This window comes from Amborella trichopoda, chromosome 12 (assembly GCF_054954075.1).
Source record: "Amborella trichopoda isolate Santa Cruz 75 chromosome 12, AtrichopodaSantaCruz75HAP2 v2.0, whole genome shotgun sequence".
NCBI classification, from domain to species: Eukaryota; Viridiplantae; Streptophyta; class Magnoliopsida; order Amborellales; family Amborellaceae; genus Amborella; species Amborella trichopoda.
In genome coordinates, this window is record NC_142347.1 from 43,443,493 (window position 1) to 43,469,147 (window position 25,655).

Below are 25,655 nucleotides of genomic sequence, written 5' to 3' on the forward strand. Positions count from 1 at the left end.
CGTGTGGGATTTGGATGGGTTTTTTAGATATTTATTTTAAAATTTAATGGTCGGATGGGTTTCTAGATATCTGTATCAAAATTTAATGGTGATCATTTGGGATCCTACTCACATGAGTGTGGAAGGGTCTCTTAGTATCATTACTCATATATAAAATATAAAATAATAAAAAAATTAACAATTAAAAATCTAAATTTGTTTTTTTAAAAAACTTTTATATAGGTACTTTTTTTTTTACCAAAGCAGCCCAAAACTTCGGCCGAAGTAGATCCGAAGTAGGCCAAAGCAGCCCGAAGCGGCCCAAATCTGACCGAACCGACAGCACCGCGCTTCTCTTCGCTTCAGTTTATACTTAAAATCCGAAGGCTTCGGCTTCTTCAGCAGAAGCGAAGCGAATTTAATAACATTGAAAATACCACAATAGACCCGACCCGGTTGTGGTCTATTGGGCGTTGCCTTGGTTGGCCCAAATAAAGGCCCATCCTGGCCCAATTAGATCTTTGTTTTTTCTCTTCCCTCTCAAATGTTGCATAGTAAGTTAAAAAAAGGTGTGGTTTGTATAGAGTCGAGGCTCTAAACAATCAAAGTAGAGTGCAAATTCAAATAGTGTCGAGAATTATGGTTTCAATGTTGGAAATCTTTGTGATTGCCTTAAAATATATTTTCATATCTAATTATAAAATTTAAAACTTCAAAATAGTGTAGATCGAGCAGATCTATGAAAACTTGAAAATCTTAAAAATTAATGGTCAAAAAATACAATACAAGATGTACTATTTTCAAAACTTGAAATCCATTTCTTTCGCATGTCCATGCATCTTGATGTCGAGATGATCAATTTGAAGATATTTTGCATCAAAAGAACCTCTTCTAGTGAAATTTTTGAGGTGGGCTCTAATTTGATTGTTTAGAGCCTCGGTTCTAATTAAGCGTTTTCCTTTTAAAAAAACGGAAAAATATACAATGAGACTATTTACTTTTGGTATAAGGTGATGACAAGTAATCTTGATTGTTGGATACAAAATTAGATGGCTGCATTTATTCAATTGACTAAGCTCAAACTTCAAAAGAAATTTCTCGAATTTTGAGATACACACGGGCTATCAAATTTCACATTGGATGTTTTAATTAATTGTGATTTCTTTGTATCAAAGGTAAAATGATCTCATTGTATGCAATCTCAAAAAACAAAAATTGCTAAAATACTTTTATTTTTTTTAAAAAAAAGTAGGGTACCTATATTTTAATAAAATCGAAAATAAAAAAAAAAAAAAAACTTTCCAAAACCTCCTACACCATTTTTCCTAACTTTTGACTTTTTTAGGACAAAAATACCCTTTACGGTAGTCTTTTTTTTACCGTAAAATATATTAAAATTTACGGTAATTAAAATACCGTAATAAATTAAAAGATCATTACGGTAATTAAAATAACGTAATATGTTGAAGTAGAATTACGGTAATTAAATTGTCGTAAAGGTTCCCACATTCTTTACGACAAGCTTAGTACTGTAATGTTTTCAATTTTTATAACCAGCAGAACAATGAAGAACAAAGACTTACATAGATAAACCAATTTCTACAGAAAGAGAGAGGGAGAACCTCAATTCGTGACATGCCATCCCAAAGGAAGGCGAACCTCTTCCAGAATATCTCTTTGGAAAACTCACAAAAATTTCGTCGAAATCAGATCATGAGTATCTCTCAAAATTCTCTATGATTGATGGACCTGTTACTTTCTCTCTCTACAACTTACGCAATTAAAATATATATTGGTTAAAAAACAGAACAATGGGTGCGTCTCACACCCTCTGAGTAATATTGAAGGTAGATATTACTTCTGAAAGCCTCATATCCTTGAAGCTATTGTACTTCAAAGCAACACCCTCCCCCTCTCTTGTTACTTTCCTTCTTCCTCTCAAGTAATTCTCACTCCACTCCATAGAATATGTGCGTTTGAGTTTTTTTATAGAGAGAGACCATCACTTCGAGAGATCGAGAGAGAGAGAGAGAGAGAGAGAGAGAGAGAGAGAGAGAGAGAGAGAGAGAGAGAGAGAGAGAGAGAGAGAGAGAGAGAGAGAGAGAGAGAGAGAGAGAGAGAGGTCATGATTTATTCTGTCAAATATCTCTCGTCATTTTTTGATGTCGGTTTTTCTTTACACAGTATTGCTCATCCAAATTATTATTATTTTTTCCTTCTTTATCGTTTTATAAATTTTGCTATATATCATGGTCTTTGCAAATGCTGCTATGTATTAAAGTAACTCGTGTTCTCAAGTTTTCTTTCCTTTCTGCAAATGCCCACGACCCAAAACTCTAAAACTAAAAATACTACAGAGAATGTGAAATCTTGGCCAATGTTCATCCTATTAGTAGATCGTTACATCCAAAGAGTGGAGATTATATGCTTCCAAAGCAAGTTCACAAAGAGCGCGGAAGGAGAGGGGTAGCCCTGATATTAGCTTCGATTTGAAGCTTTTCAACCAATATGCGTTTGTAATTGACTGGAAAAATGTTACAGTAATTAAAATACCGTAATACTATTACAATAATTAAAGTACCGTAATACTATTTCAAGCTATTATGGAATTCTAATTACCGTAATACTCCTTCAACCTATTACTCTTTCAACTGATTACAGTATTTCAATTATCGTAAAGCTTAGTATCTATTACAGCAAAAAGACGACCGTGAAGGTTATTTTAGTCCGAAAAAAGCTAAAAATTGTGAGAAAGGGTGTTGGCGAGGTTTTGATAATTTCCCTAAAAAGTATTGAGAAATAAAACATATTAGAAAGAGGGGTGAGTAGACATGACCCATTCATCACTACATTTCCCAATCCCCGCTACTTCTCTCTCTCTCTCTAAAAACCCATTATCTAGGTACAAACCCAATATCTATTTTTTCTCTAAAAACACAGTCTCTTTCTAGAAACCCAATCTCTATTTATGTCTCTAAAAACCTATTTTTTCTCTCTCTCTCTCTCTCTTTAAAAACCTATTCCTCTAAAAACCCAATCTCTCTTTCTCTCTCTAAAAATCAATTATCTCTCTCTAAAAATCCAACCTCTCTTTCTCTTTCTAAAATCTAATAATGAGTTTAAGCAGTTATATTAGGTCAATGCCAAGAAACCCCGCTTCGACTAGAAATTGATATAAACCCCCAAAATTAATAGAGTCCCGGTTAAAATTGTTTTGATTCCAAGTGAAATCTCTCCCTCTTGGTAGGAGAAGGTGTCCAATTCAATGTGAGTTCAGATCATTTGCCCCCATTCAATCGCTTTTGTTGTTTTGGTTTGGAATGAGCCTGACTTTTGTAATGATGGGAAAGAGATTGACAGTAACGAGTTTTACAACTTGTGTAATGAAGAAGCTAGAGACAATGAGCACCAACAACTCAGAATAAGTAATCTATGTGAACAAATAAACCATGTGCAAACAACAATTAAAATTTCCTTGGTTAGGACTGGCTACTGAACTGCAAAACTATTTTCTGCTGCCCCTTTCTTTGCTTAGGCATTGGCCATTGCATTGAGTAGGGGTGACAATGGGTCGGATCAGGTCCGGAATCATCCAGATCCGTATCTGAATAGTACATATCGAATCTAGATCTAGATCCGATCAAATCTTGAATATTCAAATATGGATTTGAATCCGAAATTTTATAGTATCCGAATCCATATTAGATCTATTAAAATTTAAAATTTTATATATTATTATATAAATTACTTATTTATGTATACATATAAAATAAAAATATACCATTATTAAAAACTGGGTTGGATAAGAATTTGAATCTAGGTCAGATATGAATTAGATCCGCCTATACCCAAATCCGAATCTTTATTCGGATTCAAATTTTGGATCCGGATCCAATTCTTGGATCCATACCTGGATCCAATATTTGGATTCATACCTGGATCCAAATAGGATCCAAAATTCGGGTTTCAGATCCAAATCGGGTAAATTCTCCGTACTAACATTGAGAGAGAGAGAGAGAGAGAGGGGGGGGGGGGGGGGGGGGGGGGGGGGGCAAGAAGGATCTGGGCATTTCGGGCTGGCCTGTTAAAAGACCTGCCCAACCCAATAAATATTGCGCATTCCACCGGCCCAACCTGAATCCCGTACCATGCCCTATTACGGTCCTAATTCGTGGCTCGACCCAGACCTTTGACATCCCTAGCCGGCAATCACTAGGAAATTGCCACTCGTGTGATTGGTTAAGAGAAAAGGGGTTCTTGCACATTCAAATCGAGTTGGATGTCGTTGTGATATTAATTTGGGCCAAAAGATTGGGAAAATTACAAAAAACCGACTACACTTTCTGTGTAACTTACCCCCAACCTAAGTTTTTGTCTCAATTTTTCCCAAAAAACACACTTTCTATGCAAATACCCCCCAAGGGAAAAAGTTGGTGTTTTTTTTAGACCAAAATTCCCTTCTCATACACAAAAATCAATTTGGCCAGATTTGACGTTGATTTTCGGAGCGAACCACCGCAGTGTTGGAGCACATGATCCATTGTCGAAGCGCACATAGACAGTGCCGGAGCGCTGTGACTCCAGAGTACTCTGCTGCCGGAGCGCACATACACAATGCCAAAGTGTCATCCACTGCTGGACCACACTTACTCAGTACCGGAGCCCTGGGACTCCAAATTGTTCCACTATCGGAACGCACTTACACGGTGCTGGAGCGTTGTGATTCCAAAGTGCTCCACTGCCGGACCGCACTTACATAATGTTGGAGCACTGTGACTCCAGATTGTTCCACAGCCAAAGCACATGAGCCACTGCTGAAGCGCACGTACATAGTACTGGAGCGCTATGACTCCATATTACACTATCGGAGTGCACTTACACAGTGCCAGAGCTCATGATCCATTGCCTGAGCACACATAGACAGTGCTGGAGCGTTGTGACTCCAGAGTGTTGCACTGTCGGAGCCCGTCATCTACTGTTGGAGATCACATACATAGTGCCGGAGTGCTGTCACTCAAGATTCCATTGCCGGAGTGCACATACACAGTATCGGAGCATTGTGACTCAAGATTCCACTGCGAGCGCATGATCCATTGCCAGAGTGCACATAGACAGTGTCGGAGCACTGTGGCTTCAGAGTGTTGCACTGCCGGAGCGCACTTACACAGTGCCAGAGCACATCATCTACTACCGGAGCGCAAATATATAGGGTCGGAGTGCTGTGACTCCAGATTCCACTGCCGGGGCTCACTTACATAGTGCCAGAGCATTGTGATTCCAGACTGCTCTATTGTCGGACCGCTCTTACACAACTCCAGAGTGTTCCACTGCTGGAGCGAACTATCGCAGTGTCGGAGCGCACATACACAGTGTCGAAGTGCTGTGACTCAAGATTTCACTGTTGAAGTGCACTTACACAGTGCCGAAGCGCATGATCCACTGTCGGAGTGCACATAGACAGTGCTGGAGCAATGTGACTCCAGAGTGTTGCACTGCCAGAGCGCACTTATACAGTGCCGGAGTGCTGTGATTCCAGAGTGCTTCACTGCTGGATCGCAATAACACAGTGCCAGAGCACACTAACACACTGCCGGACACAGTGCCGAATCTCACATAAACAATGTCGGTGCGCTTTGACTCAAGTGGAAGATGGATTTGATGTCAGTCACAATGAAATGACTGCTTATTTTTCACATTCCAGCATCTTCATCATTTCTATTTGTGGAAGGGATAGATTTAACCATAACAATTTATCCTAGATTGGTATGTCAATCAAAGAAAAATCGGTATACGATGGGGACTTGACAAGGGATGCAGATGGTTTATATATGATCATATGACTCGGTTCGAACTCAGTAAAGGCATATCCATAAGACTTGAAAAATCAAGAAACAGTAAAATTTTATATTATGCAATGAGTATCTTAAAGGGACCATATACTATACTCATGCATCTGCTTAGAAGAAGAACAAGAAAGGCTTGAAAATGGGATAAAGGCTCATCTCTATTGTCTATTGATAAGTACAGAAAGTGGATGATTGATCTGAGTAACTTGCACTATGCTTGGAACCATTTCCTTTTTAAGAAATACCATTATCATTAAGAAAGACAAAGAACATATATATTCAACTATCATTGAACCATTTCCTTATTAATATAAAAAAATGCATATCAAACTCAACATCAAAAGCTATATCAACCATTTTCTTTACTTAACATCTATTTCAAACATACATATCAAGCTAAAAGAAAAGGTCAATTTCTCCTCCTCAACCTAGGCAATCCCATAGTCCTTCCCTCCTAGGCATTTCCATCTCTTCGTGATCGTAAATTCCACATCAATTCATCTTGCAATGTTGGGGCTTGAAAGTGATCAGACTTTTTTCTTTGTTCTTCTCTTATTTTCATCGTGGTTTTCGACATCATCATCTCCATCATCATCGTCTTCTTTGCTTTCACTGTCATCATCCTCCTCACTTTCACTTTCCACTTCTCCATCCTTGCTGTCTCCTCAGCACCTGTCTCTACAGAAGTATTACTCAATAGCTGATCACGAGCCACCTATACATAACGCGTAGATTCCCCCGTTAATACTTCACCATTAAGTGCAGCTTGTAGCATCTCTATACAGGTATGTCGCTGCAAGTAGACAATAAAAAAACAAAATAGACCGTTAGTTTTATTTTTTGTAAGTTTAAGGTATATTAAGATAATAAAATAACAAAATACATATAATAAATAGTATACCAATCTCTTAACGTCATCATGGCCTGTGGGGGATTGTACAAGGGATTACGTATGCAATGAAGGGCGCATGGGTTTTTTTTATAAATCTTTGCATAAACATGTTGTACCAGGCCATGTACTCTTCTGTAGGTACACCACTAAATTTATCCAGGGCTGCCTTGATAACATTATGCTCTCGTTGCTTCCAATAATTTATCTGCCTGCTCAACTCTTCTCACTCTTATCCCATGTGGGTGGCGTAAAAGGAATCCCTTGCACCTTCCTAAATTGTTGCAGCATGCGATAGGGCATATAGAACTTTGCAATGTTGAAACTTATGAGGTATGATCGACACATGAAGTACTGTACAATTTCATTGACTCTTTATATGATTGTCAGGTCACCTACAAAAAAAATGATACATTAAATAAGCACACAAGCCAACAAGCCAACTACTAACCATATCAAATGAGATGTCTTTGTGGCGTAGTTATTTCTTCTACATGCCAACTCTAAGCATTCCTGGGTTGATGACCAATATAGGCTTGGTGGCTACAGCTCGAAAATACTCATAGATCCAACACTATAGAAAAAACAAAAAGTAATAAGCCAAATAAATTGTAATATTGTAAATATAAACTATAAAGATGGTGAGAAATACTTGTAATAAGGTCGCTGGCCCACTAAAATGATTTTTTTCCTCGCCTGAGACCTTAGACAAGGAACGACACAAGAAAGCAAGCGCTGCAGCACGCCATGCATACTTCCTTGCCTCATCAAAATCTTGAAACAATTGTTGGTATATTGTAAGCGCCGATCCTTTAGATGAGTCGACAACTATAGTAGTGCCGACTAAATAAAGGAGATACGCTCGTGTGTGTTGCATGAGTTGTAATTTGGTAGGTTTTTTAGGGTAGTTGTTTGAATCTCTTCCTCAACCATGTATGATTAAGACGCATCGGGGTGACGTCTTTAGGACAATCTCCAAAATACTCTTTGATAAAAGCAACATACTTTTCAGACGTGATGCCGATTACTGACTCACCTGTCACGGGTATCCTTAATATCTGTCACATATCGTATAGGGTTGGAGCCATTTCACTGATGGTTAGACATGCACTATTTGTGTCATTGCACCATTTTCCTATAAATGCCCTCAGCAATCGATATGCAAGACCCCAATATCCATCAATGGGCTCAATCCGGTCTTTTAAATAAGAGCTACCTGTCGTTAATCAAGCTTCCATTTTGCTAGGGCTTTAGTTGATTCGTCGATATGAAGTATATTTCTCTCCTAAAATTAAAATTAATAAGAAATGATAATAGTCAATAACGTGAGAAATACTTAATTAATGTAAATCATTAACTAAAACAAATAAACCATTGTACCTCTGGCCTTTGACAAGATGAAGTGCATGGCTCCCCTGTGCCTCTTGGTAGTTCCGGGTCTTGCATTGCTAATTCTATTTTCATAATTGGCAATAAAGAAAGAGAGATAAAAGTGGCATATCCAATTAAAAAAGAGACAGAAAAGAATCAAATATAAATATATGTGCGCCAATTGTATGAAATGAACATAAGTGGAACAAACACCATTACTTTATGTAATAACAAAATTTCCCAAGAGTGGGTGCTCCAATAGAAAAGAAACAAACATAAATATATGTGCGCTAATATCGCGAAATGAATACAAGTGGAGCAAACACCATTAATATATGACTAACAAAATTTCTCACAAGTGGGTAAAGATAAGTACAAATATATGCCTTCAAGTGGATGCTTTACATGTTGCCATGTTGTGATCAGTTCTTTTGCACTGACTATAGTGAATAAGTCGCATTGGTACTTCATGCGATTTGATGCGCTTCTTTTTTAGTCGGTCATGGGGCCGTCTTGAGTGAGGTGGAATTACTTTTATTCCATCAGGAGGAAGTTGTTCACACATCTACCCAGATAGATTGATAAGGTAACTAGCACGATAGGTTCGGAATATGTTTCACGAAACTTTGCAACTGTAAAATAGTCTTCACAATAGTCAATGGGATCCGTATTCATTCATTGAAGGCTTTTACAAGCATGATTGTAGGGCGGCAAATCTGTTATTTGCCAACTCTGGCATTCACATTCTCATGTAATTATATTTACCTTATAATTCATGTGATCACACATTGCTTCAAACACTGCTCCACTTGATATAAAGACCTAACGGAAAGAGATTACTTTATGATATTTCTCAGTTCGTTTTGAGCATGCGGGGTAAGTATTGTAGTCCAGGTTTCAGCTTTCAAGCTGCGGATGGCTATTAGTTTCATGATTTGCCTTCTAATCAAGTCAACGCATTGAAAAATTGACATGTCTTGTGCTGCTAGAATGCACTTGTTATATGACTTAGCCACATTAGTTGTTGCTTGGTTATATCGTTTACCCATGAAAAGTGATGTGGCCCAATGGTCTGGCAATGCTTCCATGAACCACTTGAATGCATCCTCAAAAATTGATCTAATTTCACTCATCTTCTCAAAATACTCTTGCGACCTGTATGCTCCCTATACTTCGATAAAGTATTTTACAACTACCTTCTTAATATCATTAGGTATGTCTTTTACTTTCTTCTTGAAATTCTCCGCTAAATGACATTCACAGAAGGCATAATGGGCATTCTAAAAAACTTGACAGACAATTTCAACTAGGCCAAGGTGTCTATCTGACAAAAAAATGATTTCATAATCTGCTCCAATAGCAATCTTTAGATATTCCATGAATCATAACTAGTTTTTCTGTACTTTCGGCATCCACAATAGCGAATGCAACATAAAACATTTGTTCTTCCTTATCAAGTGAGTTGGCAGCAAGTAGAGTCCCAAGATATCGTGCCTTCAATGATATCCCATCGAGAAATAGAAGTCGACGACATCCACTTTTAAAGCCATGTATTGAGCCATAACAGCTTAAGAAAATTCCACGAAATCTACCAACTTGTCATACTTGTCATGTCGTATGGCTACTAGGATTCGTCTCCATCACACGGTTTACATATGTGGGTAACTAGTTGTATGTCTCATCTTGCGAACCATGTAAGTCTTTGATGGCTGTTTCTTGCCCTCACCAATCCTTGCATTAGGGTATTTCTAACCCATAATCTCGTGACAAATCATCCATGATTTCTTTAGCCTTGTAATGCCTAATGTCACTTACTTTATCATTGATTAATGATGAAACAAATTTTTGAGACGCTCTTCTCTGTATATTATTGCTTGTCTCAATATTATACGAGTGTTCTCTTTTCCATGTTTTGATACTAAAAATATTCATTCTACCAAACTTCGAAGCATATATCTCTCATTTACATTCATCACCTTTGCATTTCGTCTTTATGTGATACCCCTCATTTTTAACAAGACGGTATGTCAAATGATGTGTTGTAGCAAACTTGCTAAGGGCTTCTCGGAAGTCATCTAGAGATTCAAACTGCTGCCCTACACTGGTAAGTGCATCCTCCGATGAACTAAACAACCTTGGTGCATTGCTTTATTCGGAATCAGAGACCAAAACATTAGAGGATTGGGGGGTCTGACCTCTTCAATTGCCCTAGTATTACGTGAAGTACTTTCACCCCTTTGTTCACTCCTATCAAATACATAGATAAACACATTATTCTCACCTTTGTGTGCATTCAACATCCTTTCAATGTCATCGTCAATGAATAGATTCACAATAAATCTTCTATTTCTCGGAACAATATACCTCAATGATATCAAGTGCATGTCTAGTGAGAAACGCTATGTTACGTATTTTCACAGGTCATCTAACCTAGTTTTACTGTCAATCATAATTATACATTCATCACCACTAATATGATCTAAAGTCTCATCGACATTTGATTGTAGTTCTCCACCAAAAATACAATAAATCAATCTGCTATAACTCATTTTCTTTTGTCCCTCACAAGATTTGTAATAATTTACACTCGATGTATTGAACTTGCCCAAGTTAGGTAAGCTCAATCTAGATCTTTTTAAAAGAGTTACAACTAAATGTTAACAAGAGGTAGGTAGGCATATTGTTGGGGTTTAAAAGAGTTACAACTAAATGTTAACAAGAGGTAGGTAGGCATATTGTTGGGGGATACATAACCTACGAAAACATTTATAACATTGATTATCTGAATACTACAATCTTAATGATTTTATCCTGTTAGTGTCTGGATGTTTTAGTAAATTATGGATAATAGTGTTGAAATAAAGAGCCTCAAAAAAAGACCCAACTTTTAAGATAAACAAGCAATTCAATATTTCTACAAAGTAAAAACTAGTTCATATCCAAATTAAATTACACAATGCCTTTCTTTTGTGAAATGAAACAAAACTAAATGACTTTGTAGACGCGAATCCGAATGTATTTGAAATTGAAAAAAAACCTTATCCTAAATTTCTAGTATATAAACAATACTATTTCTCTAAGCTATAGCTAAGCAATACCATTTCTCTGAGCTATAGTTCAATCTAACAATATAGATAAGCACAATATATACAACTAGCAATATAGACTAAGCTAAAGTCCGTTTTTTGGGTTTTTTTTTTTCTCGAAAGAGCTCCTACTAAAATTAACAAGAGCTAGATAGTTTTTTTTTAATGAGAAATTAAATTTGAACAAGAGAAAGAGGATGGATCATCAAATAAGAAACAGTTGATGCAAAGATAACCAAGAGAAAATAGATACAGTAAAACAAACCCAAAATTTACTATAACCCTAAAATCACAATAGAGAAAAAATGAGAAACTCTATAATAATTTTATAAGTAAAACTACAATAATTCTTAAGCTATGAGCAATCAATTGAGATCAAATGACTAAATCATTTTCAATCTAAAAAAGCCCAAAATTTCCTACCACTAAGAAAATCCTAGCCCTAGAATGACAATAGACAATAGACAAAAAAAAACCAAACTCCATAACAAATTCAAAATTAAAACGTCTATAGTTCTTAAGCCATGAGCAATCAATTTAGATTAAACGACTGAATGATTTTCTATCTTTAAAAAACCCAAAATTTCCTACCACCAAGATCATTCTAGCCCTAAAATGACAATAGGGAAAAAAAGCCAAACTCCATAACGAATTCATAAGAAAAACTTCAATAATTCTTAAGCTATGAGCAATCAATCCCTTCATTGTCAATGATAGGTCAAATACAACAAATTTCAACAAACAATAACCCAACAATATATTTTAGCGATTTTATTCCATAAAATATTATATATTTATTTAATAAGAAATAGTTAAAAAAATCTTTCATACCTTTGATGGGGCTGAGAGATTGAGCTAAAAATCGAGCTCGAGCTTTGGGGGCTTGGGTTGGGGCGATGAAATTGAGAGCCTGAGCCATTTCATAGAGAGGGTGGGCCTTCAGTCCTTTACAGAGGGAGAGAGAGAGAGAGAGAGGGAGGAAGCTCCATAAGGTAGAAATCCACGGATGTAGGTGTTTGAGGCTCGATTTTGTGACGATTTGTAGGTTGGGGCAGCAATAGGGCAATATCGCTTCAAATTTGTGGTTTTTTTAGAAAGACTTTGTGCTATATTGGAGCTGCAAAAGGGGCTAGATAATTTTTAAAAAGAGAGAGTGGAGAGAGACAATGTAGAGAGGGGAACTTCTCTGCAACTTTGGCTAATGGAGAGATAGATGGAGTTTAGAGAGAAAGAGACAGTGATTTGAGAGAGAGAGAGAGAGAGAGATAGACGGTGAAATTAACAGAAAAGAAAAGAGTTTTGGGAGGGTGTCATTTTAGTATTTTTTTGGGTCAAAAATTCATGGTCAAAGGGATCTAGGGGGTTGGAAGATAGAAAAGATAGAGACCTTATGCTACCAGTAATATTGTCAATCCTTGGGTCTCATGAGAAATAGAAATTAAAAATAGAAGCTAAGGAGATATTTTCCCAAAAATAAAACTTGAGATATTATACTCTATTTTAGGGTTTGCAATGAAGTCTACCCCCAAAAAATCTTATCCCCAGATCCAAAATAAACTCATATTTTCTTATCTATCGTATAATAGTAACATGGCCCAAAAACTAACTTGCTCTCTGAGAAACCATAATCTATAGCAAATCTTAACGCTTTATTCACTAAAAATTAAACTTGCAATTAGGAATGGACTCAAGACATAGGTGGTCAGGATGGTGGGTGCCACAACATGACATCTTGGATTTCATTCCTACAATGGGTAAAAGACTCTTTTCCCACTAAACTACATAAAATATAAAAATAAAATTCTATTTCTATCCCTCAATTTTCTAAACTAAAAATAATAATATAACTTCATATCTAAATTTCAATCTTGATGCAAATAAAAATTGAGGTGATTTTTGTATTTTTTTTGTTGTTGTATAGATTTGAGGGGTATAAGAGATTTATTGTAGAATTTTAGGAGTCATCTTTTAGATAGCAAGAAATAGGAAAGACTATCTAAGATGATATGTTCTATTCTTTAGAAACATGTAGTTAGAAAGGTTATCCGTTATAGGAAAGAAAGGAATTTTAGAAGGAGAGATAAATATGTTTTATTTATTTATCTTATTATTTCAGTTGTATTTAAAGTGGAAAGGTCCCTCTTTACAAATAGAACATAGATTGAAATTGAGTGAAGTTGATCTTGTGATAAGATTTTTTTAGGGTCGATTCCGTGTAAAGTTTGAGCGAACGTATATTCTCTCAACCTTTTTTATTTTATATTTTTATATTTTTAATTTATTATTTCTCCATGCATCAGTTGGTATTAGAGCCTTTAGATAAAAAATCCATACATCATATGGAGCATTGAATTGATTTGAGCAATTGGATGATTGGGTCAATAATTCGATAGACACATGGAAGATTTTCACAGATCGATACAACACTATAGACTTAGTATATTGCAACAAGAGGAAGAAGAATATTTAGAGGTAGATCTTGATACAAAAGATGATGATACAACGATATCGACTTAGTATATTGTAACAAAAGGAAGAAGAATAGTAAGAGGTAGAACTCGATGTAAAAGATGATGTTGAAGGAGAAATCAAGATTTAGTTATGTATTCTAGAGTTCGGTGTCTCAAACTTCTACTAAAAATTGTGTTGGATATATTGTTTATTTATTGAAAAAAAAAGTATCGCGGCGCATGGCGGGACTGCATCACCAACTTTTGAGACGGCCTCTAAAAGATTTGAGTTCTATAAGCTCGAGGTCAAGCTTCTCCCAACCTGGGGATAAAGATGCAAATAAAATTAGGGTTATTTTTATTTTTTTTGTCGCAGAGATTTGAGGGGTATAAAGGACATTTATTTTAGAATTTTAAGAGTTGCCGTTTAGATAGAGAGAAATATGAATGATTATCTTAGATGATATGTTCTAATCTTTAGAGTCAAACTTTTGATAAACATGTAGTTAGAAATGTTATCTTTCAAAGGAATGAAAATAGTTTTAGAAATGAGAGATAAATTTTATTTATTTATTTTATTAGTTCAGTCGTATTTAAATAGAAAGGGCCCCTATTTGTTAACAGAGTAGAGATTGGAATTAAGTAAAGTTGATCTTGTGATAAGATCATTTTGGGGTGGATTCTCTTGCAGACTTTGAGAGATGTTATTTTCTCTCGACTATTTTTATTTTATATATTTTTTTCTGATTTATTATTTCTCGCTACATCCAATCTCCTAAATGAAAAAATGAAGTGCTATTTACATCATTCTCTCAAAGTTGGGAGAAGCTCGATCTAGAACTCATTGCATTCATCATATCCTCTAAAAGCTTTTCAAATAGTTGATGATTGAATACCACAATTTGGCTTGGTACTTTATCTTCTTTAATGAACCAATTGATCAAATACTTAGTGTGCATCTTGTAGGGGAAGTCTAGGATGTCAACTACAATTTTGATTTTTTTTATTTGAGCTCCTCATATAACCATGGAAGATCGACCTTGAGATCAAGATCATGTGAATGTTCCTCAGATTATGGTTTTTGCATCACAATTTGCATATTGTGTACAAATCAGCACCCGTAATCGATTGTGGAGGTAAATTTATCTTTAAGGTAAAAGTAGGTGCTAGATTTATATGATGGCGAGCACCCTTTTCTCGATGAATAATGATTTCCAATCGCTGCCACAACATTCACTTCACCGATCGCCACTCAAAACTTTGAATCTCGCTTTTGAATTTCCGTGATTTTGTTTATACTTTTTATGATTTGTGGTAATAGATCATCGATCACAGGAGTAGACTTTGGTAGCATTGTGATTCATGAATCTTATAGACTTTGATACCAATTGGTTTAGAAAGAAGCATCTGAATCAATTAAAATAAATAGATTCCTTTTACCTTATAAAAACAAAATCCTAGCCTTCTCCCAATAAAAAAGTGCACCAAAAGAACTCAGTTAAATACTAAAAAAATGTCAAAAGTAAAATTCAACTAAAAAGTCTATGGAAGATAATCGTAAATTAAATTTTTTAAAAGTATTTTTTAGGAGAAAGTTTATATAAGACCACAATTTTATTTGTAGAATTAAGGTTACTATAATTAAATGTTGTAGATTGAGCAGATCTATAAACAATTAGTTTTTTTGAAATTAGATGGTTCAAATAATACAAGATGGACAATTTTTATGACTCAAAATCCTTTTTTTATATATCCATATATCTAGATGATCAATTTACAAGTTTTTCAGCATTAAAACAACCTTTTCAATGATTTTTTAGGATGCGCCTTAATAATATAAGGTTGAAAAACATTTTAAACTTTTTCATTTTCTTTATATTTAAGTAAATTAGTTTTCCCGAAGAGCGGACTTCAACTTGAAGTCTACAACCTCCTAGTCCACCAACCTAGGAGCAAACTAAAAAGATGCCACCTTTGAAAACATGTCCAACCCCCAAATAACATTGAAGATTTTATCAAATGACAAGATATCCACTAAAATGCTCTTAGCTCCTCACTGGAAAACACTAATTTTCTCCTTTTATAACAAACTTTGCAAGGGCGAACTATGTTGTCCTTTAAGGAATCCTCTCTTTATCTCTCTCACTCTCTCTCTCTCTCATGAACTAATGAACTTGTATTGTCTTTTGAGGATCACTACATCCTTGAGCAAATTGCGCGCTCTCTCTCTCTCTCTCTCTCTCTCTCTCCAACTTTGAGTAAACTTTGAGCAATTCTCTCCTCTCTCTCTCTCTCTCTCTCTCTCTCTCTCTCTCTCTCTCTTAAGCAAAACTTTGTGGTCCTTTTGAGGATGAGGAGCTTTCCACTCTGAAGTCCAATTGAATCCGATTGCAAGTTTAACGAACCTTTCCAACATGTCTTCAATATAGGTATGAAGAAAACCAAGCAAAATGCCAAAAGACTTACTAAACCGCCATTGTAGGTGCACCATAAAAACGTTTTGTGCCTGCCAACCCTCCAATAAAGACCCCCAATAAAACCCCCACCTAATAACCAAAACCCACCGAAAAAGGTAAACTTTAAGCAAAATTCCCCTTGGCCTCCTTGTGCCAACTCTTTCATAATTGAGAATGTTCGGTCATATGGACATATAGAGATACCAATAGTAGCAAAAAAAAAAAAAAAAAAGTCTTCAAAACATTCACAAATTCTAACCACTCCCATTGAAGATTAGAGAGGGAGAGAGAGCTTTTGCATAATCGTGACCTCGGTGTTTGTATAGAATTGGTTTTTAATGTTTCTTACTCTTATTGATTGTGATTGTATTATACCACAGAGGCCTTAAACAATCAAAGTACAGCGTAACTTCAAATAGCATTGAAAGTTGTCATTTTATGATGGCCTAAATATTTATTTTCATCTCTAATTATAAATTTTAAAATTTTTAAAATAGTAAAGATGAAACAAATATATGAACACTTGATAATTTACAAAATTGACGGTCTAGATAATGCATTACAAGACAACCTGGAGTTTTTTTTTTTTAAGTCCATGTATCTTAAGGTCGAGACGATTGGATCCGGTAGTTTTTTGGCAGCAAAAAAACTTTTTTTAGTTATTTTTTGAGGTGCACTTTAATTTGGTTGTTTAGGGCCTCAACTTTATACAAACTTTTTCCTGGTATTATGTAATGTTTTTTTGGCATTTGAAATCGTTGTAATGTTTGTACTTTGAAATTAATCAGTCGTGACCCTCTGTCAAAAAAACAAGAAGAAAGAACCTGTATTTTCTTATATGGGTGAGGTCTTAGCAACTTATAGTCTATGTTACATAGAAATCGAAACATGTGTTATAATTTAAAAGATGGACACGGTTTCTTTGCAGCGAGCCCGCATATTGTAGAAATACGCGCTTGGCAATAAATATATATTTTTAAATATAATTTGATCTTAATTTTTAAAGAATATATAATATTTAATATAGAGGTCATGAATATAAAAAAATTAAAATCGCATATTGTAGAAATGCGGTCCAATCCACATGAAACAATTTTCCTTAAAAGATATATTTGACAATGATACGAGTGTCAGATGTGCCAATTTCGAAATTGGCTTTCTATACATGAAAGATCCATGAGTTATTTTTAGAAGAGAGATGCGGTTTTAGATGATGTTGAATTTTTTTTTAATGACATTTCAAGAAACGTTGCCAGTGCCGTGTCTTTTTGTATCAACACAAGAAGAAATCATGGACACTCGTGTCCATATCATTTTGCTCATACTGCACTTAATATCTAAAGTCTAGGCACTTGTAATTTCGAAGATATAAGTTTTTCGGGGTAATATATTTCCCATCTGTTTTTTTTAATAACCTTGTCAATTTCCAGTTATTTCGTAATATTTGGAGAATTTGTTTGGATGTACTCATTATCGGGAACAATTCACTATTTCAATTAAAATAGTTATAATAATGAATTATGTCTTGTTTGGTAGTGTCCCTCATAAAATCATTTAGATAAACTCAAAATCAGATTTACTTGTGTCTTTTGTATAATTATTTTCATTTTGTTCAAAGTAACTTACTGAAAATCGAATGTTTTGAGATAGAAATGACAAAAACAACCGCAAATCAAAAAAATTGAAAGTCAAATAATATTATGCACAAGAGTAATGATATTGTAAAGAATATATTAATTTCATATAAATATCTACCCGTGATGAGATTTACTCCTCGGATTGGCTCTATGTATATGGGAAGGTATACGATGAGATTTTTTACTTTTGATATAAGGTAGTCACAATTAATCTTGACCATTAACTATGAAATTGAGTCGTTGCATTGATTATGTTGATAACTCAAAGTTCCAAAGAAATTTTTTGAAACTTTGTGGCACGCCCAAACTATCAGATTTCACATCACATGATTATACGTCTTTGTATGAAGGTAAATGGGTATTGTGGGTGAGGTTTGTATACGGTTTCAACCTTAAACTATTGAAGTAAGGTCAACGTCTAAACTATGTTGAAAAAGCAGTTTTGGTGCTGCATAACTTTATGATGATATGAAAATCTATTTTTGCCTTTAATTATGAAATTTAAAATTCTTGAATGGTGAAGATCAAGCATATTTATAAATATTTAAAAATCTTGAAAAAGAATGGTCTAGATAATGTGTTAGAAGATGAGCTATTTTTACGATTCAAAATGACGGTCTAGATAATGTTTTAGAAGATGAATTATTTTTATGATTCGAAATCTTTTTTTTTTTTCATGTTTATATATTTCGAGGTCAAGATTTTTTAGCATAAAAACGACTTTTTAGGTGCACCTCATCCGTATCCGTATGGTATAAGGTTCAAACCTTATATAAACTTTTTCCTATGGTAAATTGTCTCATTATATACAATTTATTGTCTCATTATATACAATCTATCATGATCATAAAATTATTAAAATATTGCAACAACCATATAGAAAATCAAGTAATTGAGGAAAAAAATTAGTTATATTCTCGCAGGCAGTAGCCAATAGGAACAAGGGAGTAACACCAATGAAAAGGCTGGTGCCATTTGGTTCCATCAAAAGCTGTGAATAAATCCAAAGGGCCCCTCATTTTTATATTGTCCATAATACCCCTGGCTCCAGTTCACCGTAACCATGGACAGAGAGCTGGAGCCAGCCAAAATAACACCCACTCTCTTTCTCTCTCTAAGCCACAACCCCTATTTTTTTCTCTCTCTAAGCCACCCCCTGTCTTTCTCTCTCTAGGCCACAACCCCCATCTTTTTTTCACTCTAATCCACCCCCTCTCTTTCTCTCTCTAGGCCACAACCCCTAATTCTTTCTCTCTACCCTCTCTTTCTCTCTCTAGGCCACCCCCTCTTTCTCTCTCTAAGCCACACCCTCTCTTTCTCTCTCTATTCTTGTCTTAGACTGCTCTCTCTCTAAATTTTTGTTGTTTTTAAGTGACGGACGACAAGCACTTGCCGACGACAAGAGACAGTCGGACGGCCGACGGATCGCCGGCATTTCCCTCTATCCTGCCACCCACTTCCCTCCAAAACTCGCCTTTAGCCGTCTCTCTCTCTAAGATAATTTATCTCTCTCTACAAATTGTGACTTTCTCTCTCTAACAACGTTGATGTCTTTTTCACCCAAAACACACACACTCTCTCTCTCTCTCGAACATGTCTTTTTCTCTCAACGCTCTCCTCTCTCTCATAACTTCATATCTTTCTCTCTCTAAACCCATCCGATTCTCTGGTTCTAAGAATCCTCTTTCTCTCTCTAAACCCCATCTCTCTGATTTTCTCTTTTAAAATGTTGCTAGAGCTCCCCACTCTCTCTCTAAGTCTTCCATCTCTCTTTAACTACCCTCATTTGAATCCTTTCTCTCTCTTCCTCGTTTATTTATTTTCTCTCTCTAAGGGCACCTACTTTCTCTCTCATCTCGAGCATAAAAAGGGGGCCTCGGACTCAGTCACAGGATTATTGTATCTTTTCTCCATTCTCCCCATTTTTTTTGGGGGGTTTTGGGGTTTCACCACTTTCGCTCTCTCTCTCTCTCTTCTTTCTCTCTCTACGATGGCGAAAACATCAAACCACCAAAGCACCAATCCCACCATTTCCACTCCCTATAGTACCACTTCAACCACAACTACACAGAAGCTCAAGAGAACTCGAAAAAGCGTGCCAAGAGATTCACCACCTCAGAGGAGCTCAGTTTATCGAGGGGTCACAAGGTTATCATCTCCGATTTTTTTTATTTTTTTGCATTTTTCGGCAACAAAGACGACGGGAAATTCAGTTTTTCGGCGAGGAAGAATACCGAGTCTGTCGTTTTCCGGAAATGGAGATCGTGGAAGCTCATGTGGGCGGTTTGTTTTTTGCTTCAGGCATCGATGGACAGGTCGTTATGAAGCTCATCTTTGGGATAAGAACTGTTGGAATGAGTCTCAGAACAAGAAAGGAAGACAAGGTGATTTGATTTAACTCTTTCTCTCTCTATATCTCTCTGGTTTCATTCATTTCTCTCTCATCTGGGCCACTCTCTTTTTCTCCTGTATTTGCTCCATTTCACATCTTGATGCGCTTTCTCTCTAGTTTCACTTGTTTCTCTCTCAGCTGGGGCTCTCTCCTGCTCCAGTATTTTCGCTCTCTATATCTCTTCTTTGTTTTCTCTGACTGTGGAAATATCAATTGTTTCCGGTTGATCGCCCGGCTGATATCGGAATGATCGGTGGATTCAGTGTATTTGGGTAAGTTTCTCGATCTAAAGCCATATCTCACCATTAATCTACTGGTTTTTTCATGAAACCAACGCATTGCTCTAAATTTTACTTACAATTTTCAGGTGCCTACGATGACGAAGAAGCAGCAGCTCGAGCCTATGACCTAGCAGCTCTGAAATATTGGGGTCATGACACTATTCTAAACTTTCCGGTAAGTTTTCCGTTATCGCCGAGCCGGGTTTTATTTCCCGGCCAATTTGTGGCCGGATTTTACTTTTCAGGTGATTTTTTTTTTTTTTGACGAAATTTGGTGTAACAGCTTTCGACTTACACGGCAGAGCTCAAGGAAATGGAAGGACTCTCCAAAGAAGAGTATATTGGATCCTTGAGAAGGTAATTTTCTCAATTTTGACCAAGCAAAAAATGACGGAAATAAATTAGCTATGGAAATAAGAACAATTTTAGAAAAAAAAAAACATTTCTAAGCAAAGGAATTTTGATTTTTATTTATTTATTTTCACAGGAAAAGCAGTGGATTTTCTCGTGGGGTATCCAAGTATAGAGGCGTTGCTAGGTACATATTTATTAGCCCCTTTTTCTGAAATAAAGGATTTGTTCATGTAGATATAAATGCCGACCCAATATAGTTGGTAAAATGCTGGGATGATCATGATATGAATATAAATATTTATTTTATTTTAAGCCTAATATCTTCTTTTTTAACATTTTGTTTTTTTCACCTGTTATGTAAATCCAGGCATCATCATAACGGTAGATGGGAAGCTCGAATCGGAAGAGTATTCGGCAACAAATATCTTTATTTGGGAACTTATGGTAATTAGCCTATCATTTTGTTTATTTTTTAATAGATAGCAAAATCATGTTAAATATTTATTGGTTGATGTTTATATGAGGCACGAGATGTAATTTCAGTGCAATAACTCTTAGGATAAATGACAAAGATAAGGCAAATCTATAAATACTTGAAAATCTACAAAATTAACGATGTGGATATTATGGTACAAAATGCATTGCTCCTTGGACTTAAGATATTCTATTGAAAAAACTTTACATAAGGTTGCAACCTTAAAATGCAAAATTATAGATGCATCTCAAAAATCCATCGAAAAAGATTGTTTTAATGTTGAAAAACCCTTTAATTAATCATCTCGACATCGAGATATATGAATATGAAAAAAAATGATTTTGAGTCCCAGAAATAGTGTATCTTGCAGCACAATATCTAGACCGTTCGTTTTCAAGATTTTCATATATTTATAGATCTACTTGGTTTTAATCATTTTTGGAGTTTAAAATTTTATAATTAGATTTTAAAATAGATTTTTAGGTAATCCTAATAATGTCTTACACCAAAATTACATGTCATGATAAAATTTGGAGGTGCACCTTAATTGGATTGTTTAAAATTGCACCTTATAGAAACCACACCCTTTTCTATTTTCATGCACATATACATCAAACTTGAAATGATTAATTGGAGGGTTTATATAAGGAACTGAACAAAACAATTCTAATGCTGATGCCTTATATAAAGTCTTTTCATATTAAAATAAACAACAAAACTAGTACATGATTATCAATGTAGGAAAAAAAAAAGGGATTGTATTCAATGGGACCATTTACCTTTGGTACAAAGAGATGAGAATTACTTATGACCACCAGATTTTAAATCTTATAGCTTGGTTATGCCACAATGTTAGAGGAAAGTTTTTTTAATTTTGAGCTGGATCAATGTAATAATTGCAACCATCAATTTTACATCCAATGGCCAAGATTATTTGCAATCACCTTGTGTCAAAGGTAAAAATGAAATCACTCTTAATAATGGGGTATTTAGTTAACTAATTGATGCTTGGGGGTAACTCTGCCATGGCAGATCTTGAGCCGGTCCTAGCTTGGATAAATGAGGGCCGGGCTGGGTTGGGTTGGGTTTCATGAAAAGCCTTCACAAATAGTTGGGACAAAGTTTGAGTGATGATGATGACGAATTGAATCTTGGGGGTGTGATTATTAACTCAAAAAACGATTTATTGCGCCATTTTGTTGGGTGAATTCTGCTTAGAGGGTGTGACTAGTGAGCCAAAACATAAATTGAGGTGGGTTTTTTTGTAGTAATATTAAAGGGTGTGATCAATGAGCAAGAAATCAATCTTGGGGTTATTCAATGATTTTTGGGTGAGATTACTACAATATGGGATGGCAATCCCAGCCCACTTATGAGTAATATCTTCTTAATCTAAATTTAGAGTAGAAGTTTAAAATTTAAACAAACTGAGTACTTATGTTATTTTTCCCCTTATTTTCCCAGCTACTCAAGAAGAGGCCGCAACGGCCTATGATATGGCGGCGATCGAATATCGCGGTCTTAACGCCGTTACGAACTTCGATCTCAGCCGTTACATCAAATGGCTCCGTCCCAATAACAGCACTAATGCTAATCCTAACCCCGCTGCCGTTACGCACCCGAAACCCTCTCCGTTGGATGACGTGTCAGCCTCTAGCCAGCCGTTAGGGGTAGGGTGTTTCGAGCAAAGCCACCATGTGGGCCCACCATCCTCGTCCGCAGCTCGATCCAACGGCTCAGCTTCCTCAGCGCTCGGCCTGCTCTTACAGTCATCCAAGTTCAAGGAGATGCTAAAGATGACGTCCGCGGCCGATATTTCGACGAAGTCGCCGGAATCTGAACCTCTTTCGGCGAGCGCTTTTCCGGACGATGTTCAGACTTACTTCGAGTGCGGCGGCGACTCAGGAGGATTTGTCGGGGATTTCGCGGAAACCGAGGGCATGTTTGGGGATTTGCACGCGTATGGATCAGGGTTTCTTTGCGAGACTAGCCTATGAGGGAAGGGGTATTTTAGTCTTTTTGCAGTTCCACCCTTTCTTGCTCCGTGGGCTCTTTCTCTGCCACTCGACGTTTTGGTCTTTTTACTTCCTCTCCCTTGGTTGGGCCGGGCCTTTTTGCGACTTCCTCTCTATCTTTCCCTTTGTCCTTTTGTTGGCTTTTTATCTTTCTCTCTCTTAAATTGGCTTCTCTCTCTCTCTCTCTTAAAATCCTTTTGTTGGGTTTTTCTCTCTCTTAAAGTGGCTTCTTTCTCTCTCTTAAAGAGGCCTCCCCTCTTGTTGGGTTTCTCTCTCTCTTTTAAAATGGCCTCTCCTTTTGTTGAGTTTTTTTCTCTCTCTAAAAAGAGGGTTCATTTCTATTTTCCCTATTGAGGTTGGGTCCTCTCCCTCTAACTCTCTCTCTCTTATTGAGATTTATTTTTTTATTGATTATTGTATTGTGGATACAGGAAGGGGAAAGTGGGGGCCCGTAAGGGAGATGGGAGGGGTACAAACATTTTGATGATTTTGATTCAGTGTAGATATACCTAATCAAACATTCATTCCCTGTTGCTTTTGAATAAATTTTTGGTGCAAAGAAAAAGCATAAGAGGAAATCTTCCTGGTCGTACAATCGTATATAGTTTTCTATGTCTCTGTGCCATGATACTTGCATGTTTGTAATTGTGGAATATTTGGATTTGGGATGACTGAGCTTCTCAACAGATCAAAATGGCTCCAATTATTATATGTTGTTGAGGGATGAGAGGCCTATTTAATCTTTGAGCCCCTATGGCATTTACTCATGGGAGTACATTGTACAAGTAGACAAACTACTTTTGATTTTTTTTTTTTTTTTTTATCCACTTTAGAATCACCATGTAAGTATTTTTCAGAAAAAGTAAAATAGATTGTGTTTATAAACTCTTGCACGCTGTCCAAAAGTTAGATGGTATTTAAGAAAACACAGGTTTGGCACGAAATCGCCGGGTCTGACTCGGAATCGGTCACCCTTGCTGATTTTATAAATCATCTTGAAACTGGCGATTTTCTAGAGTAAAATGTCATTTTGCTACAGAAAAATATTGATTCATCGATCCAGACCGGTTGTTGACCAGTTGAATGTTTTTGCGCGTATTTTTTATCCGGTTCACTATTTTTTCTGTGCAATAAAACGACGATCCGGACTGCCGACTCTCCGATCCAGACCGATTTTTACGATATAATAAAATCACGATCCGGACCGCAGACTCACCAATCCAGACTAGTTTTTATGATGCCCAATCCTAGTTACTTATCTATTTTTTAAATCACTGATTACACATATTGAAATGTGTATGATCTTTCACCATAATACATCTTTCAAATTTTGGATCGTAAAATAGGTAAAACTTTCTATGTTCTCCCTACAACATAGAAGATCTATCTCCCCATATCATCCAGCCGTCCATTTTTTATCAAGAGAGCCACTCAACGTTTGATCTTAGATCCAACGTCTCAAAGTATTTTATTTTAGTTTTTTTAATACAATTTTTTTTAATATGAAATTTGATACGTGTCATCTCTCATTGGAAGCACCTATAAAAAATATTAACAATAATTTTTCGATAAAAAATAATGACCAAAATATCCCTTAAATATGAATGGAATTACTATATTGTAGGGGACATAGAAAGCTTTCTATGTTCCCCTAATAATAATTTTCGATAAAAAATAATGACCAAAATACCCCTTAAATATGATCAAAATACCCTTGAAATAATGTCCCCCTTAGGCGTACCGTTTGGACTTAGATCCTAATATATATATATATATATATATATATATAAAATCCTAAGAAAAGAAACTGACCAAATTCCCCATAAGCTCCATTGTTAGTCTGGTTAATTTATTTTATGAGGAATATCTTTTGATTTTGTTTTTAAGTGTGCCGAATAAGAGGATGTGATGCCCCAAATTCATAATCAAAGTGATTTGTAAAAAGGAAAATTAAATAATAAAATAATATTTAGGCATAAATGTATAACATTGTAATTGAGGTCATCTCAACTGTCTACTTAGATCGGACGGCTGAAAGAGGGGTTGCACATATAATTTCCCTATACCCGGTGAATATCGAAAGTCTAATAGGAAGTTGGATGTATGTGGTTTTATCATTTAAATAGTTCACTATGTGGTTTTAGCATTTAAGTAGTTCAAGGACAAAAATGTTAGCCTCTACTGGTTGCAACATTTTTGCCCTAGCCCATGAAAAACAATAATAATTGTTGGAAGATCCGAGAGCATTTTGCGAAATATTTTGAGCCCACTAAGATAATTGACAATTGGAGTACTTTGAAGGTGTTGCAATTTTTACTTTTAGCTATATGTTTGGCTGTATATAATTGGAAAGGTACTTCTTGGAAATGGTTGGTGCAACCTCCAAAGTAGACTGAAATTTAATAACCCTTGCAAAGGAAATAG

At 35.8% G+C, this 25,655-nt stretch overlaps 1 protein-coding gene across 2 annotated transcripts; it reads left to right on the forward strand.

Annotated features, from left to right (window-relative positions):
* The first annotated feature begins 19,598 nt into the window (after nt 1-19,598).
* LOC18435312 (AP2-like ethylene-responsive transcription factor At1g16060) lies at nt 19,599-23,809 on the forward strand. 2 transcript variants are annotated; one of them, XM_006845358.3, is made up of 8 exons: nt 19,599-19,862; nt 20,016-20,098; nt 20,370-20,378; nt 20,474-20,562; nt 20,671-20,744; nt 20,875-20,925; nt 21,109-21,185; nt 22,681-23,809. In XM_006845358.3, exons 1-8 carry the CDS (start codon nt 19,705-19,707, stop codon nt 23,211-23,213), a joined length of 1,074 nt encoding a protein of 357 aa, XP_006845421.1. In that variant the 5' UTR covers nt 19,599-19,704; the 3' UTR covers nt 23,214-23,809. The 2 variants fall into 2 exon arrangements, with proteins under 2 accessions (XP_006845421.1, XP_088709963.1); XM_088853837.1 differs by lacking the exon at nt 20,875-20,925.
* Nucleotides 23,810-25,655: the final 1,846 nt, after the last annotated feature.